Raw genomic sequence first — 18,238 nt, forward strand, 5'->3', positions numbered from 1 at the left:
CCATGTGAGTATTTCTATTTTGGGCATAGTAAAGGAGGAATGGAGAGTTAAAAAAAAGTGAGGAAGTAGAATAAGCAAGACTGCGTGACTAGTTCGACAAGGGAGTTAATGCTGCCTTTTCCATCCTGGGAAAATGGGTAGATGAGGGGGTGTTAAATAAGCGAGGTCTCATTTTGCTGAGAGAAGGGGCAGGTTATAGGAAGGTACTGGCCTTGGGTGGAGCTGCATTGAGCCTCATGTTGTCCACGTGAGGAGCCTGTAGAATTCCTTGCCAAGTCCATGTGCCTGTTTGATTTTTCTGGAAAAATGTGGGAAATATTTTTAAGTTTTGTCTTCTCCCTGCTTCAGTCTAAGAATCAACTAAAGAAATTTGGTCAACATTGGCCTTTTCTGTCTAGCAAATGTTTGTGGTGTTAGGAATCAAACCCAGGGCCTTGTCGTGTGAGGCAAGTGTTCTACCACTGAGCCACATCCCCAGCCTCTGTCCAGCAAGTGTAAACAATCGCCAGGAGAATGAAGAAATCTGGGGTTTGTGCACCAGCCTTCTACTCTTGCTCTTTCCTTGGCCCTATCTGTGCTTGACCAGATTGGTCCTTCCCAGCCAGCTGCTCACAGTGTGCTGCTATAAAGCACTGGACAGTGAGCATTCTTGAGAAGCACAGCTTCTGAGGCATGATCCAGTGGCTGTGCCAGCCTTATAATCTTTGCCCCATCCTCATTCTCCCTTCTCCAGCTTCAAACCTTTAGCTGTTAGTGCACCAAACACTGGTCATGTTGCCCCAGAACCACTGAGTTGCGTGGACTCACTCCTTGGCAAGGTTGGACACTGTGTTACCAAATTCTGTTGTGTCTAGGTGGGGAAATTTGCTTACACAATCATATCTACATCATGATGGAAAGTGAGTCTTGAGCAACTTTTCTTTCTCAAAGAAGCAACCAGTGGAGAAATGAATGTACTTGGTGTCCTGTCTTTACTTCTGGAGCCATAGCTGGCTGACAGTTATCATGTGTCTTAGGCATGCATGTGGCTCAAGCAGGCAGAGTTTGCAAATTGTCCTCTAATGCTGTCTGCCTGTGAAGCTATAGGAACCCCAGCAACTGCTGTTCCAGGAGGTGTCATGGCTGCTGAATGGTAGTCCTGTGCATATGTACATGTGTGCACAGCTTTGTGTGCTATGCAGAGGTATAAGTGTTCACCTGGGGCTGAGCTCTGCCTGGATAGGGCTCTGTGACACCAGCTGAATCTCTCAGCCCAGCAAAGCAGTAGCCCCAGCTGCTGGTTTCCGGTGGGATCTTGGTGAGGCAGGAAGAGAGGATGAGTCTGTTGTGAACACAGCTAGCAATTGGGGAATTGGATATGGTAACTCAACCATACTAGAGTGTATGCAAAGCAGATGGCAATAGCAGTGTTTCATTTACCTGTTTTCTTTGTATCTCTGTCCTCTGTTTAGGCCTAATCATGGCCCCTGACTTAATTTGCCAGCTTCCAGCTCATTCTGCAGAGGGAACTCAGTGCCATTTTCTTTGAGTTTTATTTTATTTTATTTTTTGGCATTAAAATATGTACTTTATTGCCTTTCATTATAAGAACATGGAAAACAATGGAAATAAAATATTCTATATATCCTAAATACAATATACAATGCTTAGCTAGGGGTCCCTGAGATTTAGCTGGGAATATTTTATTTTATTTTTTTTCATAATTTTATTGATAAACAAATAGCGATGAGACAGTTTCAGACCAAATTGGTAGGACCGTTTCAATAATTAACACATTGCATACATTCTTCCTAGTGGTTATTTGCTGTACAAGATGCGGACATGATATTCTATTTATAAACTCTATTAGAACAAATCCTTCTATTCATTAAGAGAATATAACTATATATCTATCCTAACCATTTTGAATACACAGATACAAAATGGACATTCATCTGTATCCCCTTTTTTGTTTAGTACCGTCATTTGAATATTATAGGTATGTTAACTCAGCAAAATATTCTAAAAGAGTCCAGTAGCCCATAATAGTATTGTATCTTCTGCTTGACTGGCAGTGTCAGAATTGTTGACCTGAGTCCCCCACAGCTCAACATAACAGCATGGCTTTACTTCTTATACTTCGTTTTTATACTTTTCTGCTGGATGGTTAAGACCAAGGTAAAGCCAGACGTATGCAACAAGAGTTGTAGCTTTTGGATCTGATAAGGTCAGTGAAATCCACTCAGGATTTAGCCTGAGATCCTGTACCTCAGGTTGTGGATCTTTTGTCAGTGTCATCCATGTGGATAAGTCACGGCCATTGCTTGGCCAATGTGCTCTCTGTGAAAGCCTGAGAGAATGGTTTCTCTCCATGTGACTCTCCTTAGGCACACTCTACATCATTGATCACAGTGCCATTTTCTTAACTTGGCTCTTTTTAAAGCATAAATCTCTTATCTGTGGGTCTTTCCTGCCATTCAGCCAGCCTTTAGATCTAGCTCCCAAGTTTTTGTTTTTTCCTAAGTTATTGTGACCATGGGTTCACACAAACTTAGAAACTCCTTGCTCTTTGGAAAGGATTCCTGTGTTCAAATCTGCACTTTCTGAGTTACTGCCATTTTGAGGTATTCTTGCTTTTGCAAGGAATTATGAAAGTTATTAAAGTAATTTGAAGTACAGGTCAAGTATCCCTTATCCAAAGTGCTTAGGAGCAGAAGTATTTTACATTGAATTAAAACAATTTTTTATAATATTTGCATTTACTGTATGAGCTATCTTGGAGATAGAACCTAAATCTAAGCATGAAGTTCATTTATGTTTCATATATACCTTATACACATAGCCTGGATGCTTTTATACAGTCCTTTTAGTGCACTTATGTTTTGATTGCAACCTATCACATGTGGTCAGCTGTGGAATTTTCCATTTGCGATATCATACCAGAGCTCATAAAGTTGTGGATTTGGGGCCTTTCAGGTTTCAGGGATTTGCATTAGGGATGATCAACCTGTAATTAAACAATCCAGGTCTAAATGGAGCTTTGGTAAGAGATCTCCTAGAGTAGGGTCAGCAAACTTTCTGTAACAGATCAGGTAGTTTAAGCTTGCAGCTACTCTGGCATTATAGCATCAAACTAGTTGGTCATACAAAATGTACATGAAGGCACTTATAGTCTATGCAACTTTATTTACAAAATAGGATGGCAGACTACAGTTTGTTGACCTCTTGCCTCGAAAGTTATTTTGATTTGTCATCCTTAATTTTTCTTTGTCAAGAGTTGAAGAGGTGAGCCAGCCAGATAGCTCAGAGGACTAAAGCGCCTGCTTATGCAGATGCAGTGGGCTGGGGTTCGATCCCCAGTGTGGCATGGCATGGCGTGGCATACCTGCCCCGCCCCCAGGGCGTGCTGAGATGGCCATTGAGACTGGGCATGGTGGCATGCACCTGTAATCCCAGCATTTGGGAGACTGAAAACAGGAGAATCACTAAGAGTCCGATCTGTGTAATGGACTCTGTAGACCCCATACTAAATACATTAAAAAAAAAGAGTTGAAAAGGCAGAGGAATTTGATAACTGTAAATGTGTTTAACTCATCTTGGGGTGCTTAGTATAACTGTGAGCACGATGGTGATGTGGGAATATAGCTATTTAAATCCTTATTGAGACAAATAGAAATCAGAAGGGGTGAACCTGTTTGGGCAAAGTTTGTCATTGTTCAAAAAGGAGAACAAACTGTCATTTAGAGCTGTGTGGTAGCTTTTATGTATCAGTCATTCTCTTGATGGTCATAAGGAATGAGCATGCATATATAAGGTGACTTCATATGGGGCATGCATTTACTTTATAGGACTAGGTGCTTATCTAATATATGAAAGGTAAGAACTATGAAAACTTAGGAAATGGGGTTTTAGAAACATGATGTGCTGACTTGACATTACAATACCTGATTTCCATAAAGGTGAAACTTTAGAGAATCTTCCTAGAATTGCAGCTTCTCATCTTGTTTTCCTTTCTTTGTTCTCACAGGAAATAAAGAAAGATATGAAGAAAGACCCTCTCTCCAACAAAGCTCCAGAAAAGCCCATGCACGATGTGTCCAGTGGAAACACTTTGCTGTCTTCTGAAACCATTTTAAGAACCAATAAGCGAGGTATGGCAAAGGAGAAAGAGCCCTTCTCCCTGTACTAAACAAACTTTGGAAACTTCTAGATGAGTTGCCAAATTTGTGTTGCTGAAAAATTGAATGGAGATTGCCCTCTTGGTTTTCAGTCTGAATTTTGCAGAATCTGGCACCCACAGTGCCAATAACATAGTAACCATGCTAAAGGGAACTAATAATTTTTTTTGATGAAGATTGGCAAAATTTGTAAACCATGCTTTTTTTCTAGGGTTTTAGCTTCTGCTTTCACATCTATTTTTATGGATGAGGCAAATTTAGATAATGGTATGGTGCAGGCTAAGCTGTGTGTCTGACCACATTCTCCTTTTAATCTAAGGCAAACTCTGTCAGATTCTTTCTCTAACTTGTGGCTCACAATTACATGCCCTGCCTACTCATGTTTGTGAGACAGAATGTACAGAGATACAGCTAATGTACCTGTCTAACTTGGAAACCTTTGACAGTATTGTTTTCCCTCTTTTGAGACCTCGAGGTAATTTTTAAGTGTCAGCTTGTTGGAATTTTGTTTACCCCACACATTACCTTTGTGATAAATGTTTGAACTGTGGGCACATCAGGTTCCTTCATTGGCTTTGCTGACCTTGGGTCAGTCAGGACACATGCTGAGTTGAGCTAAGCAGGCCCATAGTAGGTCAGGCAGGGCTCATAGTAGGTCAGAATTCAGCTGCTGGCTTTTATCTAGGCTTATTGCTTCCTTAAAGGAAAATGAAGAACCATCCCCCAAAAAAGAGCAAGAAATGTATTAGCAGTGGCTTTCATTAACAACAAGAAGAGATGAGTTTAGATAACCGTGGGGGAAAGACAGCTAATCTTTCATAAAATTAAGACAGCTTAAGTTTTTGTCTAATAAGCTGCCCATTGACCATAGTGCTCCAAACATTAGCTTTGTGTCTCCCTTCCTGCCTCTTCCTCTACCCCTTCTAGCTACCCTCAGTTACATTTCCTTTTTTGAATCGTTCAGATGAAATATTGGCTGGAGGTACACATTGGTTAGCAGCTATAAGAGTTTCTTTCTTTTTGTTTAAAAAAATTCTATCCTACCAAAGAAGGGGATTTCCCATTTTAAGAATTTCACATATATTGCTGTATAACTACAGTTTTCTCACAAAGTACCTCCTGTATTCTTGCAAATAAGTTCTCAAACTCCTGAGACTGTCCTCATTGGATTTGAGAGCCACAATTCAGTGAGACTTCTTTCTGCACCACCAAACCTTTGTGGATTCTCTGAGCTGTCCCTTCTTCCTGCTCATCTGAGGCCCCCAGGCCCATCAGTTGTGTACATGCTGACCAGCAGCAAGGCCTCTCCAGCCAGCCTTGTTTTTGTAACATCAGTAAGTGCCTTAAGGTAATTAATTAGTTTCACAAGAGAAGGATTAATTAAGGTAAGGAATGAAGGTAATTATCTGGATGAGTTCAGTAAAATTACCTGAGAACTTTAAATCAACAAAGGAGTAGAACTTTTCAGATAATTATTTCTTTACAACTGAAAATCTGTATTTCGCGTTCCTCTAATGGGATTTTTCCTTCATCAGAAAAATAAAATTGAAAAGGATGGCTTGCTTTTACAAGTTACTCTTCTTTCTAAAGCCTTCTACTTTAGGCCTGCAGCTGAATCAAGACCAACCTTTTATTCTTTAGGCCTTTTATATACTCAATTGGCTATGAGACCGAAACACATAGAGTCCTGTAAATATGAAGCCCGTAACAACCCATCTTCATTCTGTTCCAGGCCTCACACTGACCTCCTGGGTCACCTGGGCCAAACATCAATTTCTAACTGAAGGGTAGCATTGTGTATCAGGACCCATGTTGCTGTCAGCCCTCCCCCACACCATCAAGACTAACAGTATTCTACTGCTCCTTATAATGAACAGCAGGGTGGGGAGATTGATTGGTCTTGTCAGGCCAGATAAATAGTTCATTGTGCTGGGCTCAAAAGCTACATTTTTTCCCACCCAAAATCAATGGAAAAACACTTTTTTCCCTTTAAATCAAGGATCAGAGGCTAAATCTGTGGGGTGATTCTCGTTACTTGTAAACACTTCCGTCCAACTAATTTTTGAATTTTTATGAATTAAAAGACTGGGATCTACCCCTCTGTCTTTGTTTCCATGAAGCTTTGTCCCTAGAAACCTTTTGGCTGATTTCGTCTATTAGTATTGCTGTGGTTGTTAGGGAGGGAAGTTCTCTGGCTTTATTGCCTGTTTTGATTGGCTGACATGCAGTCTTTTTGAGTATATGAATCCACCTTGTAATTCAGCCTTGGACCCTATAAGAATTAAATACAATTGACACAAATTATTTTCTTTCAACTTTATCAAAGATGAGAGGACTCTTTTCTTTATATGAGCCTTGTCATCTGACAAGGCTTAATTCACTAAAGAAAGAGTGAAGTAAATTTCTACTGTGACTTTGAAACTGTGAATCACGTCATTGAGGTTGGAGTTCCAGACCGACTTAATAAAGAAGCTTGCCCAGCTGTGTCCAGCTGTTGTTACACTTTGTAACATGACTTACTTTGCAGCAATTACAAACAAGTTGACTCTAAGTTGTATGTTAGAGTCTAGGATGAGGACATCCTTCTCAGGCATCTACAGTAGGGTCAGAAAATACTTTGGATTTCAAGGAAGTTATTTCTACCTGTGAGAAACTACAGGACCAGAGAAACATCAGTTGGAGAACTGACTGGTTTCAGGTTTCGCTTTTGCCGATTACTACAGAATTTATTTAGGGAGGTATTGGAATGACTTCATGGATTCTTTATTTGAGAAGATGTGACTGAAATTGAGAGGGAAAGCAGATTCTCCCTGCTGGCTTGGCAACCATCAGCTCCACGTTGGGATCATTACAATATGGAGCGATTGTGCCTGTTCCTGCCTCTGGCAACAGTGGAAGAGCTTCATGTTAAAAAACAAAACAAACAAACAAAAACACCTTTCTCAGGGAGTTAAGAAGTCGTTCTTCATTTAAACTTTGCACCACGGATATTGTAGATCCTAAAGTATTTCTTTGGAGCAAAATGTCCTTCTTATGAACCAGACACAAAAGAGTTGTCTGTTTTCTTCTGAGAATGACTTATACTTTTGTTTCTTCTATCGTTAAACCCATGTAGGAGAATAATGGGCCCTTCTAAATTGGAACATTGATATGTAGAGGAATGCATTTTTTTTAAAAAAGCTTTCAAATCATGAGTTTAGTTACAAAATTGGATAAGATGGAAGTTTTTAAGTTATCAGAAAATGCCTTAAATATCTTATTATTATTATTATTATTATTATTATTTTATTGTGGAGCTGGAGATCAAACTCAGGGCTTTGTGCATGCAGAGCAAGAACTCTACCACTGAGCCCCATTCCCAGCCCACCCTAAATATATTCTTGAAAATGAGCAGTGGATTTTGTCCATTGGAATATCGATTGTTTTGTTATCATTGTTGAGATGAGGTCTCATTATATTGCCCAGCTGTCTTGAACCTCCTGGACTTGAGCAGTCAGTTCACTTCTGCCTCTCAGATAGTTGGGACTGTGGGTGCACGCCACTGTGTCCAGCTATAAACGTGGGCTCTTTAATACTTGAATTATAAATGAAATGAACAAATCATTTGGTTTCACCCTGCGAAGGCTCTCCCGACTTCCTCCATATGATTGCTCAAGTATCCACGCTGTGATCAGTACCTCATGGGCCTGTGCAAGGACCAGATTGTGTGTCAAGGCTTTAGTTTGCATTGATAGCAGACCATATGGGGAGGATGCATTTCTGCTGCTTGTAATTTTGGACATTGTTCCTTCCTTGCTTTTTAATGGCTATCAATGAACATTTAATTGCATGTGCTTACTACATGCCAACTATGTGCCTGGCCCCGTGCCTGGTGCTGGGACAGATACAAAGACTAGAAAAACAGCAGCCAAATTCTCTCTGCAAGCAGTTCTAATTTGTTGTATCACATGAGAAATGTTCAGAGAGTGCTGCGCATTTCTCATCTTTTTTTAAGGCAAGTTGGGGTTATGTCTCTTATTTACTTCTGTCATTCTGAATGTGAAGCTACTCCCTGGGTTTCTGGTTTATATGTCCTTGTTTCTATTTCCAGTTTATCATGAATTCAGTGTTTGGTAAGTCTTTACTGTATTTTGCACATTTATTATTCTTTGCTACTACTATTATTATTGTTATGCTCTCTTGATACAAAATGTATTTTATAATCATCTTTTTAAGTCGCTCTGCTACTTTGGCACCTGCCTTTCAAAAGATAAACTGCTTTTACCATTTTTATTTAAGGTTTGTTATGCATTTGCATTTTACTGCCCCTTCCAGAGATTAATGCTGAAATATCTGACAGTTTAAAAGATGTTATTTGTAACGGGTCTAGCTCTGATGCTACAAGGTGAGATCGTCTGTCTCATATGAGATACACGTTAAGATGGGGGAAGGTTGCTCTCGGAACTGGTATGTGGGCCTGACTCTGGTTGCAGAACATTGCTCTATGGGTCTGTTTCTGGTGTATGTAGTCCTTCCAACAGATACGATTGAAAAATTTTCCATAACAGAAGAACCAAATGGCTGCTCTGCCTCTGGTGACACACTGTTGCTTTAAAAGCTAGAATGCAGGTCATTCATAATTCATTTTGTATGTGGATGGGTGCTACCTACATGCCCTTCAGGTCCATATGGGTTTTGTGTTTGCCGTGCAGACGCGGTCTGCATTTGTGTCTGTTGCCTGGAGCCTTGAGAAAAATTTAACTTCATGCATATGCTTCTTGTCCTCATAGTAACAGTGATAGCCATTCCCATCCCTAAAAGACACCTCTCCTTTGTTTCTTTCTGAAGGGGTTTTCAAGCTTTCATTTCTTTGACATTTACTTGGCTTTCTGGATTAATATTCCCAAGATATCTGTTGGTGGTTTATGAAAATCTGGCTAAGGGTATGAGTGCAAACTTGTGCATGCCAGCATGGTCTGCTTGTCATGGCTCCAAGGCTGTGGCATGACCTGATAGAATGGAGGCTCTTTGCTGAATTGTAAACAAAGGATGGAGAAAAGGGTGCCCTTAATAAAGAAAATATCAGCTGCTTTGCCTTTCTAGTGATTTGTTAAAGGTAGATGCAAGATCTGAGGTTCTTCGTAGAAGTCAGACTTTGTCTTTCCTAGTCCCTGCTGGAGAAAGAAGTGTGAATTTCTTTCTGGTTAACCTAGTAATCTGAAAACGCAGCATTTGGGGCCAGACTTTTCTTTGTTTTCAAATCACCTGTTGATTTTACCTCGCAGAACTGATTTTTGTTGACTGATAGAAGAGCAAGTTAACAGAAGGCATTGCTGTTGTGTGGAAGCTTTTGGCTATCACTTCAATTGATCTTTCCCCAGGGGAAGTGAGAATAAAGCTGGCAGCTTGGCAGTGAGTAGTAGGAAATATCATTACTCAATAATACATACATCTGTGTGAACATATCTGTATATACATCTATAGTCTTTTTTTTTTCCCCAGTGGCACTTCATTCTCCAAAGCTTGAGAATAAGGGCCTTTCAAGAAGCCTTTTAAGCTAACTGATTCTGGCAGCATTTCTGGCAAGTCTTATTAGGAGACCAGGCTAGGACCTGTAGTTGATGTATGTATGTTTCCCTGGCTTGTTTCTTATTTAAAAGCACTGTCTGTCAAGCTTAGGGATGGGGGTAGTGAAAAGGGGTCGAAAGTAGCTCTATGGAAGAATGTTAACTATTGCACATTCTCTACGCTTTCAATGTATGAGTCATTGCAACATTGGTTTTTAGAATTGTTCTTGTATTTTGTTTCCTTCATTCTCTGCGGCCTAGCCCAAAGGCATTAACACTACAGCAAGGAGTGTCCCATAGAATAGTTGTATATTTATACTCCCACCACACTCCTGCCTGGTTTCCACCCAAGTTGGCCTGCCCTGGGACATCCATGGCATGGGTTTGGGTTCATGGCTCCACCTGCTGGTTCTGCTAGGAAACTCCTCCTCCTATTCCTGTCTTTTTTCTTCCCCGTGACACTCTCATTCTCAGATGCCTCCAGTTCCTCTGAGTCAGGATTCCCAATTCGTGCAGTTCCATCTCAGACCTACTGCTGCTCAGATTGTGTACACTTACCTTAGGCCTTTTACCTTTACATCTAAGATTTCTTCACTGAACTTGTAGAGCCTGTTTTCTGATTTTTGCTTCATCTCTGATCCCGCCTCTGACCAGGATTCTTGTTGACAAGCATTAGAAAGCAAAAGGACTCCTGTAGGCATGATTTTAGGTATAAATACTCACTTGGACACAATAAAGAATCACACTAAAAACCCAGCAGGTGAACCAAAGTCTCCTTCTTAATAGCTGCAAGTACCCTTATCTACTTCTTCACTTCTTGTTGAACCTGTTTTACCTCCAAGGAGCAATATTTTATTATTGATGTTGCTTTCAGTTGACAGCGGGTGGCAAAAGTAAAAAGCCAACTGACTTTGTTGGCATTGTTATTGTTTATAAATTCTCTGCAGGCAGCCCCTTCTTGCTTGGGCCAGATTGCCCCCACTTATCATGCCATTGAGCAGAAGTATTTTAATCTCATTATTTTTCAATTTTTGTTATTCCATATAATTTGTAGATGTGCCTATTTTAGCTGCACTGTGGGCTAGTCTGGGAACTTAATCACACTTACAACTTTGTTTCTGTGGGAAAATTCATTTGTACTTCCAAATGTTCAGTGTAGAGCATAACATGTAAGTCTGACTTCCTATTTTGTTGTTTATGTGCCTGGCATGAATATGATAATTTTTAAAAGTCAGAGAATTTGTAATTTGGGATTACTGAAGTTTGCTTATGCTGTAGCAGAATTGACAACTCATACAATACAGAATGGTAGAGCTGCGCAAACTCCGTATGGTACACCAGGCTCTGAGGATAGGTCTGGGTTTGGTCACACTGTATTCTCATGTGATGCTATGATGCTATGATATGTCATCATTACAGTTTTGGGAGGTCTGAGCTTGATCTTAGCATGCTCAAGATGGGCTACATAAGGCTTGATGTAAAAGGGGATTCTGTTGTGCATTTCCATCTACTAGGGTGGAGACCTTGCAATGCGTATGACACACTCAGATGGAAACCAGGCCAGTGTTTCCCGATGTATGTTGGGTGGAATTACAGCCCACTGCAGAATGTTCCACAAAAGAGAGAGGGAGACAAAGAGGGAAGGAAAATCACCCTTCTGGTCATATTTCAGCTACAGCTGTAGCACTAACACCCCCTTAGAGATGAACAAACACATTAGTATATTGCAGGCTCTCAGATGTCTTGCCGTAAGGTGACCTGCTTATCTTGGTCATTTTACTAAATACTAGTTAGCAGTTCATCTTACAGTATGCTGGGCTTTAAGATGTAGGGCAAGGAGCTCTCTAAGCATTTCTGCGGTAATTCATGGGGAATCTTTGGAGATCAGAAAAATGACAAAGCTTCTGAAGACTGTGCCCACAAAAAAACCCCCATGATTTAGATGATGCTGGGAGGACATTCCTGAATCTGAATCTTCAAATCCAGTCTTTTTGGTAGTTTTTCAAGGGAAAAACTGAAACGGCATTTACCCACTGATCATTTCTTCGGTCTCTGTGTCTGAGAGTGTCTGCTTGGGCTGGGCTTGGGCTGGGCTTTAGCGTCAAAAGTGGGCTGAGGTAGGCCAGACCGTGAGGTGAGTGACTGGTGAGGCCTGGTTGTTCAGCCTGAGCCGGGACTTGGATCAGGACTGAATCAGTGATTCCAGGGGTGGTTTTTCTACTGATGACAGGCCCCACACAGGCAGTGTATCCCATTACCTTTTCACCGTGCTTTGCCTGAAAGACAGGACATTGCCTTTCTTGATATAATGAAAACACTGAATGCATATAAAGAAGAGCTATGCTCCTCTCCCTTCCTACTAGGAGAAGCTGCCATTTTGAGTTCAGGTAATGAATCTACACAAGAGGCTGTGAGGAAGAAACACACAGGCTGCCTTTCTACAGTTCTGAAAACATGGAATTACTGAGATGATTGAAGTTTCTAATGTAGGCACAAACTTACTGACAGGCTAGGGAGGAGGACATGGAGCCTCTGTCCGTGGAACCTAAAGGATACCTCTGAGATCTTAGGAACTGACCTTTGCTGAGACTTTCTGGAGAGGAAGGAAGATGGAGCTTCAGGAGAAGAATTAATTAGAAGCAGTTGATATTTAAGTGCTGGCTGCATTTGTTGCATTGTTTGGGGGCAGCAACTGAGCTCATTGTAGAATCCAAGCTATGGAAAAGGGGCATTCTCTTCTGGTTATAGCTACTGATCTGCCATCACAGCCTCGTCCCCTGATGCCACGTAGAGCCTTAGCTTTCTTTGAACTCAGCAAAAGTTTGTATGTGTGATGCCTTGAGATTGTTGTACCCAAATGATGAAGACAATTCATGACTACTCCTTAACCTATGGTTGGGTCAGCAGTGGCCCAGCTGCAGTGCCAGGTGTGCTGTCCTTGTTGTTCGTACTGGGAAGGGCAAGGGAGAATAATCAACAGCTTTCCCTCTGTGTGTCTGTGCATGAGCAAGGGAACTACATGAGGACTGGCTTGCTTGTTCTGTTTGTGTTTCTCTAGAGACCTGAATAAGCTCACCGCTCACTGGTAGCAGTGCCTTATTGCAGGAAGAACAGCTTGAGGGGGGCAGACTCTACTTGTATGGTACCTCCAAAGTTTCTATAAAATGAGACAACTTGAATATTTTGTTTTTCCCATCAGCAAAATAAGGTGACTGCTCTTGTTAGTATCTTGGGCAGTTGTGGAGATGAAAGTTGGCAGAGAGTAGTTTTAGGGGTAGCAAGAGGCATTGCAGTGAAGTAGGGTGAGGTGTCACTCACTGAATATAGTAGTAGTTGTTCTTAAAAGTTGTAAACTGCTAGCAAGACCCCAGAGCATTAGTAAGAAATTAGTAATTTATGGAAAATACTACTACTACTACTACTACTACTACTACTACTACTACTACTACTACTAAATTATCATTTCCATGAAGCGATTATTGATCAAGATGCACATGGAGTATTCTCTAGGATGGAACAGATTCTAGGCTGTAAAGGAAATCTCAACAAATTGGAAAGGGCTATTCCTCCTAAGTGTGTTGTTCAACCACAGTGGAATTAAGCTGGAAATCAGCAGCTGAAGGAAATTGGAGAAATTCATGAATATGTGTAAATTAAACAGCATACTTCTAAATAATGAATGAGCCAAATAATTCACAAGGAAAATTACAAAATATTTTGAAATGAATGAAAATGTAAACAACATACCAAAAAGGGATGACATGCAGCTAAAGCAGTGCTTTGTGTGAAATTTACAGCTACAAATACTTGTGTTAAGATGGATCTAAAATCAGTTGTCGAACTTTCCACCTTAAAAACTAGAAAAGAAGAGCAAGCTAAATTCAAAGCAAGCAGAAAGAAGAGAATAATTGAAATTGCAATAGGGATAAATGAAAGAGACTACAAAAACAATATAGGAGATCATTGTAGCCAAAAGCTCATTATTTAATATAGTCAACAAAATTGATAATCTCTTGCTACATTGATTAAGAAAAAAGGACAGAAGATTTGAATTACTATGTGAGGAATTAAAAATGATTGTCAATCTTAAGAGAAATAAGGGTTATTAGGGAATACTGTGAACAACTCATATACTGTTGGTGGGGCCATTAAATGGTACGGCTACTTTGGAAAAAAGTATGGAAGTTCCTCAAACTATTAAATGTGGAGTTACCATGTGACCTAGAATTCCACACCCAGGAAAAATAAATCTATATGTGTATATAGTTACACATAAGTTGACAAGGGTGCTCATAGAAGTATTATTCAATGAACTCAAGTAGAAATAACCCAAAAGTCAAGCAGCTGATGAATGAGCAAAATGTGGTTTATCTATAAAATAGAATATTACTGGGCCATCAAAAGGAATGAAGTACTGTTATATATTCCAAGATGGATGAACCTTGAAAACATGCTAAGTGAAAGCAGCCAGACACAGAAGGGCACATATTGCCTGAGTCCATTTATATGAATTATCCAGAATAAGCAGATCCTCAGGGATGGAAAGTTGATGAACGTTTGCCTAGTGCTGGGATGGGAATAGACAATGGCTGCTCATCCGCATGAGGTTTCATTTCGGGTGATGGAACTGTTGCACATTTAGGTTACCATGATGGGTGTACAGTTTTGTGAATATATAAAAACAATTTAACTGTGCATTTAAAGTGAGTCAATTTTATTTTGTATAAATTATATGTAAGAAAAGCTGTTTTTGAGAAAAGTATCACTTAAGTGGGTGTTAAATATAGTGTCTGTCTGTCTGCCTGCCTGCCTGCCTGCCTGCCTGCCTGCCTGCCTGCCTCTTTCTCTTTTACACTCCCTACTACTAAAACTGCCCTCTCAGCTGGGGGACAAAGCGTGCCATTTCTTTTATTTAAGTCTTTAAAATTATATATTTCTTAGTGAAGCTGTATATTTTCTTTATTCAATCAGTTGCCTAGGAGATAGTGACTCCGAGGGATCAAAATGACACTGCTTCGCTAAGGATGACCTAAATATTAGATAATCGATTTGAGAAGGGTGGGAAACTGACTGCAGCCTCCTATTGTTCATTGCTTGGAAAAAAAATGAGATTGCCTGTAAATCAAAAGCTAAGGCTCTTACATTCTAAATTCTGTGCTTCATGGAAAGAGCCTGGCCTGGAAAGGAAAGAATCCATTTATGTTTGTAATTCTTCTTGCTGTTGTCAGTAACTGTGCTCTCTATTTTTGCTCATAACTCTTTATCTGCAGTGCTGATTATTTCTTTAGAAAATATTCTTAGTTATAGAATCAATGGACAAAATATATACGTTTTATGGGACTTAGATTAATTATTATAAAATTCATTTCTTAAAATCTTGCACCATTTAATACTGCCACCAGAAGTGGGGAGAGTGTATTTTAGAGTTTTAAGCTTGAATTTCTTTGAATAATAGAGGATTTGAATATTTTTCTTCTATCATGTATTAGTAATTTCATTATATTCAGATCCTTGTTTTTCTTAATGAGTGGTGTATTCTTCCTTTGTCATTCATAACACATTTTCTTCCCAGTCTGACCATTTTTCATGTTATTTACCATTGATTTTGATGTACAGAAATAATATATCTTTGTCGACCAATATATTGATGCTTTCTTTTGTGATTGCTCTGAATAAGCTCTCAGCTATGTTTCTGTTCTCTTCTGCACGCTTACTTTTCTACTTCAAAATTTTAATATGTATGGAATTTTTATGTATAAGTTTAGTATCCAAATTGATTTTTATTTTGGAATAATCCTTTCCAGGATCATTCATTTATTGAATAATTTAATTTTTTCTCTGTGAATTTGTGTTACTCATTTATCATATGTGTCTTTTTTTCCTGAACTTACAATTCAGTAGCATTAATTTGCCTCACCATTCTCTTAATATAGCTATGGCTTTATAATACATTTAATATACAATACAGCAAGTTTTTCCTACATTTTCAAAAATATTTTACCTATTCTAATTTATTTATTGTAAAATTATGTCAACAAGTTTAAAAAATCTCATTGGGATTTTGGTTTATATTTCACTAAAATTATAAGTCAATCTTGAAAGAACTGACCTTTTTGTAACTTTTATATTATAATAGAAACTGCTTTACATATAAATATATAAGTGAAAACCTTTTTTTTTCTGTCACCCCTCCTCCCACAGATCACATTAGAGACATTTTCACAAATTAACACATATAAGCCCTCCTGAATTCTAAACAGCTGATTTTAATAATCGAGTGATATGGAATTTCACTCTGTTCAGTCAAGTGTAGTTTTATTTGTGCAGTTTTGCTTACTTATAAAGTTATTCCTAGATAGGTTGTGTTATTGTTGGTTTTTAGAAATAGAATTTTTCCCCTTGTGTTTTTTTCTGTGATGGAAACACGGAATAATTTAGTGTTTGAGTATTTTTTTTACAGTAGCCCTTTGTGGAATACTCTTGTTAATTACAAAATATTCCTCTTTGATATTAAATGTCTTGTTAATACTTACTTGTTACCAGCTTTCATGAGGTGGGTAAGTGGGAAGTATAAAATGCTGCATTTGAAAGATGACATTTTAGAAAAAATGAACTGGTGTAGAACTTTGCTGTATATAAGTGTGATATATATGAATGATGTGGGAGAGGAAGAAAAAGGGGGGGAAGAGGGAGGAAGAAGGAGGGATGACTCATTCCCTCCTTAGAGTAACCCCATGAGAGGTGGTAGAGAAGCGTCACTGCCAGTGCATTTTAAAAGTCAGGAAATTGAGGTGGGTAGAAGGGACAAATGATTTATCTAAGCCACCAACACAAGGAAGATGTGTGAGTCTTTCGTTCTTTCTTTACCCAAGTGTGTATGCAGTAATGTGGGTAATAGTGTCAGAAAGTCCTCAGTGAATGGCCGATCTTAACTATTTTGGGATGCTTACGGCCACAGTTCATCCCATTAATGTACCTTTCTTTTATAAAGAGCTTGGTTTTGTTTACTAGATTATAAGCTGCTTGAAGGAGAAAGCCATATCTTTTAAATTTATTAGCCAACTTTAACTGTTCAATGGTAGTATGCACTCAGACACACTAACCCTTTTGAAATAAGAATTAGAAAAACAGAGAGAGAGAGAGAGAGAGAGAGAGAGAGAGAGAGAGAGAGAGAGACTTGAAATTCTGTGATTCAGAGAAATGGTCTCTGGTTACTGCTTGCTAAGGGAGATAAGGAAAGTGAATCATAGGAACATGTACTGACCATAACTTTTGGCCTGATAGAGGGCAGTTGGTTAGTAGAGGTGTCCACTAACAAGAGGGTGCCCCCTGGGATGACATTTGAATTGGAACTTGAGTAATGCTATGGCAGGTGGAACTAAGTTGGCAGGGCAACTGTCCTTGACTAGAAATCTGTCTTGTTCACATGTCATTGTGTAATGTGAGAAGAAAGTGGGAGAATGTGTGCAGGACAAAAGAAAACTTGATGTGATCATCTGAGTCAGTGTGATCGCTGTGTATTTGATCTCACACCCTTCTTCCACACTTTTTAAAATAAAAATGAGCAGAGTTCAGGTAATTCTATAGACAGCAAGATGTGCAATCTTTTATTTCTGTTCATGTCTATGAGCCAGACTTCTGGCTTCTCCTTCCTTCCTGGGCTACTTCCACTCTGGCATATGATTACTCAGTACCACCTTCCTTGGGGCCCAGGGAGGGAAAGTTAAAATAGTAATCAAGCAGCATATATGAATTCTGGGATAACATAACATTTTTTTCCAGGAGCCACTGTTTTGTGCATGATCAGTGATTATTTATTGTTTTAATTTTTAAGTATAGCATCTCTATCTTCATAACCACCTGAAATTGGCTTTTTGAAGAGTTAGGGACTTGACAAATCCTGTGGGGAGTGGCCCCAGAAGCTTTTATTGTCTTCTTTTTCTCACTCCCTTATTGCTTCTTTTCCCTCTCTGTCCCTTTTGTTTCTCTGTCAACCTGGATGGATTCTTCGATGTTGTCATTCCTTGCAAAGGAAAACCAAATTTCCAGAACATTTTTGCCATAGTTTCCCTTTTATGTTAATCCTTTCCTAAGCCATATTATTGGATAGATGAGAGCAAATATAGAAGAAATACAGATGAACACAGTATGCTGTTAATAGTTATAGTTCTGCTAAAATGTTTTTTAATTTTTAAAATTAATTAATTAATTTATTTATTTGGTACAAGGTCTTGCTATGTAGCTCAGACTGGTAGTGGTCCTCCTGTATCAGCCTCCCTCGTGCTGGGATTATAGGCATGAGCTATCTCTCCAGCCCTAAAATGTTGTCTAGACAAAAACAGTATCAGTTGTTTTATGTTTGCCTTTTAAAAAGCTTTAAAGTGGCTCTTTGATAATATCACTAAGAATAGTTTGTTTCTTTTGAAGAAATTAGCTTCCTTAATTTGCTTTTGAATAAAGCATTGAAATAAAAGATACAGCACTAGAAGTTCCACACAAAGGGAAAAGAGTCATACAGTTGCTGATATATCTAAC

General features: G+C 39.2%; 1 protein-coding gene across 3 annotated transcripts in view; it reads left to right on the forward strand.

Annotated features, from left to right (window-relative positions):
• The window catches only part of Sh3kbp1 (SH3 domain containing kinase binding protein 1), a 342,524-nt gene that overhangs the window by 134,069 nt on the left and 190,217 nt on the right, over positions 1-18,238 (forward strand). For all 3 annotated transcript variants that reach the window (XM_023709017.1, XM_004625662.3, XM_004625663.3), the window contains one exon: positions 4,007-4,130. In XM_023709017.1, coding sequence (XP_023564785.1) covers positions 4,007-4,130 — 124 coding nt within the window. The remainder of the gene's footprint in view (positions 1-4,006; positions 4,131-18,238) is intronic.

The sequence above is a fragment of the Octodon degus genome, unplaced genomic scaffold, assembly GCF_000260255.1.
Source record: "Octodon degus isolate 3935 unplaced genomic scaffold, OctDeg1.0 scaffold00010, whole genome shotgun sequence".
Lineage (NCBI taxonomy): Eukaryota > Metazoa > Chordata > Mammalia > Rodentia > Octodontidae > Octodon > Octodon degus.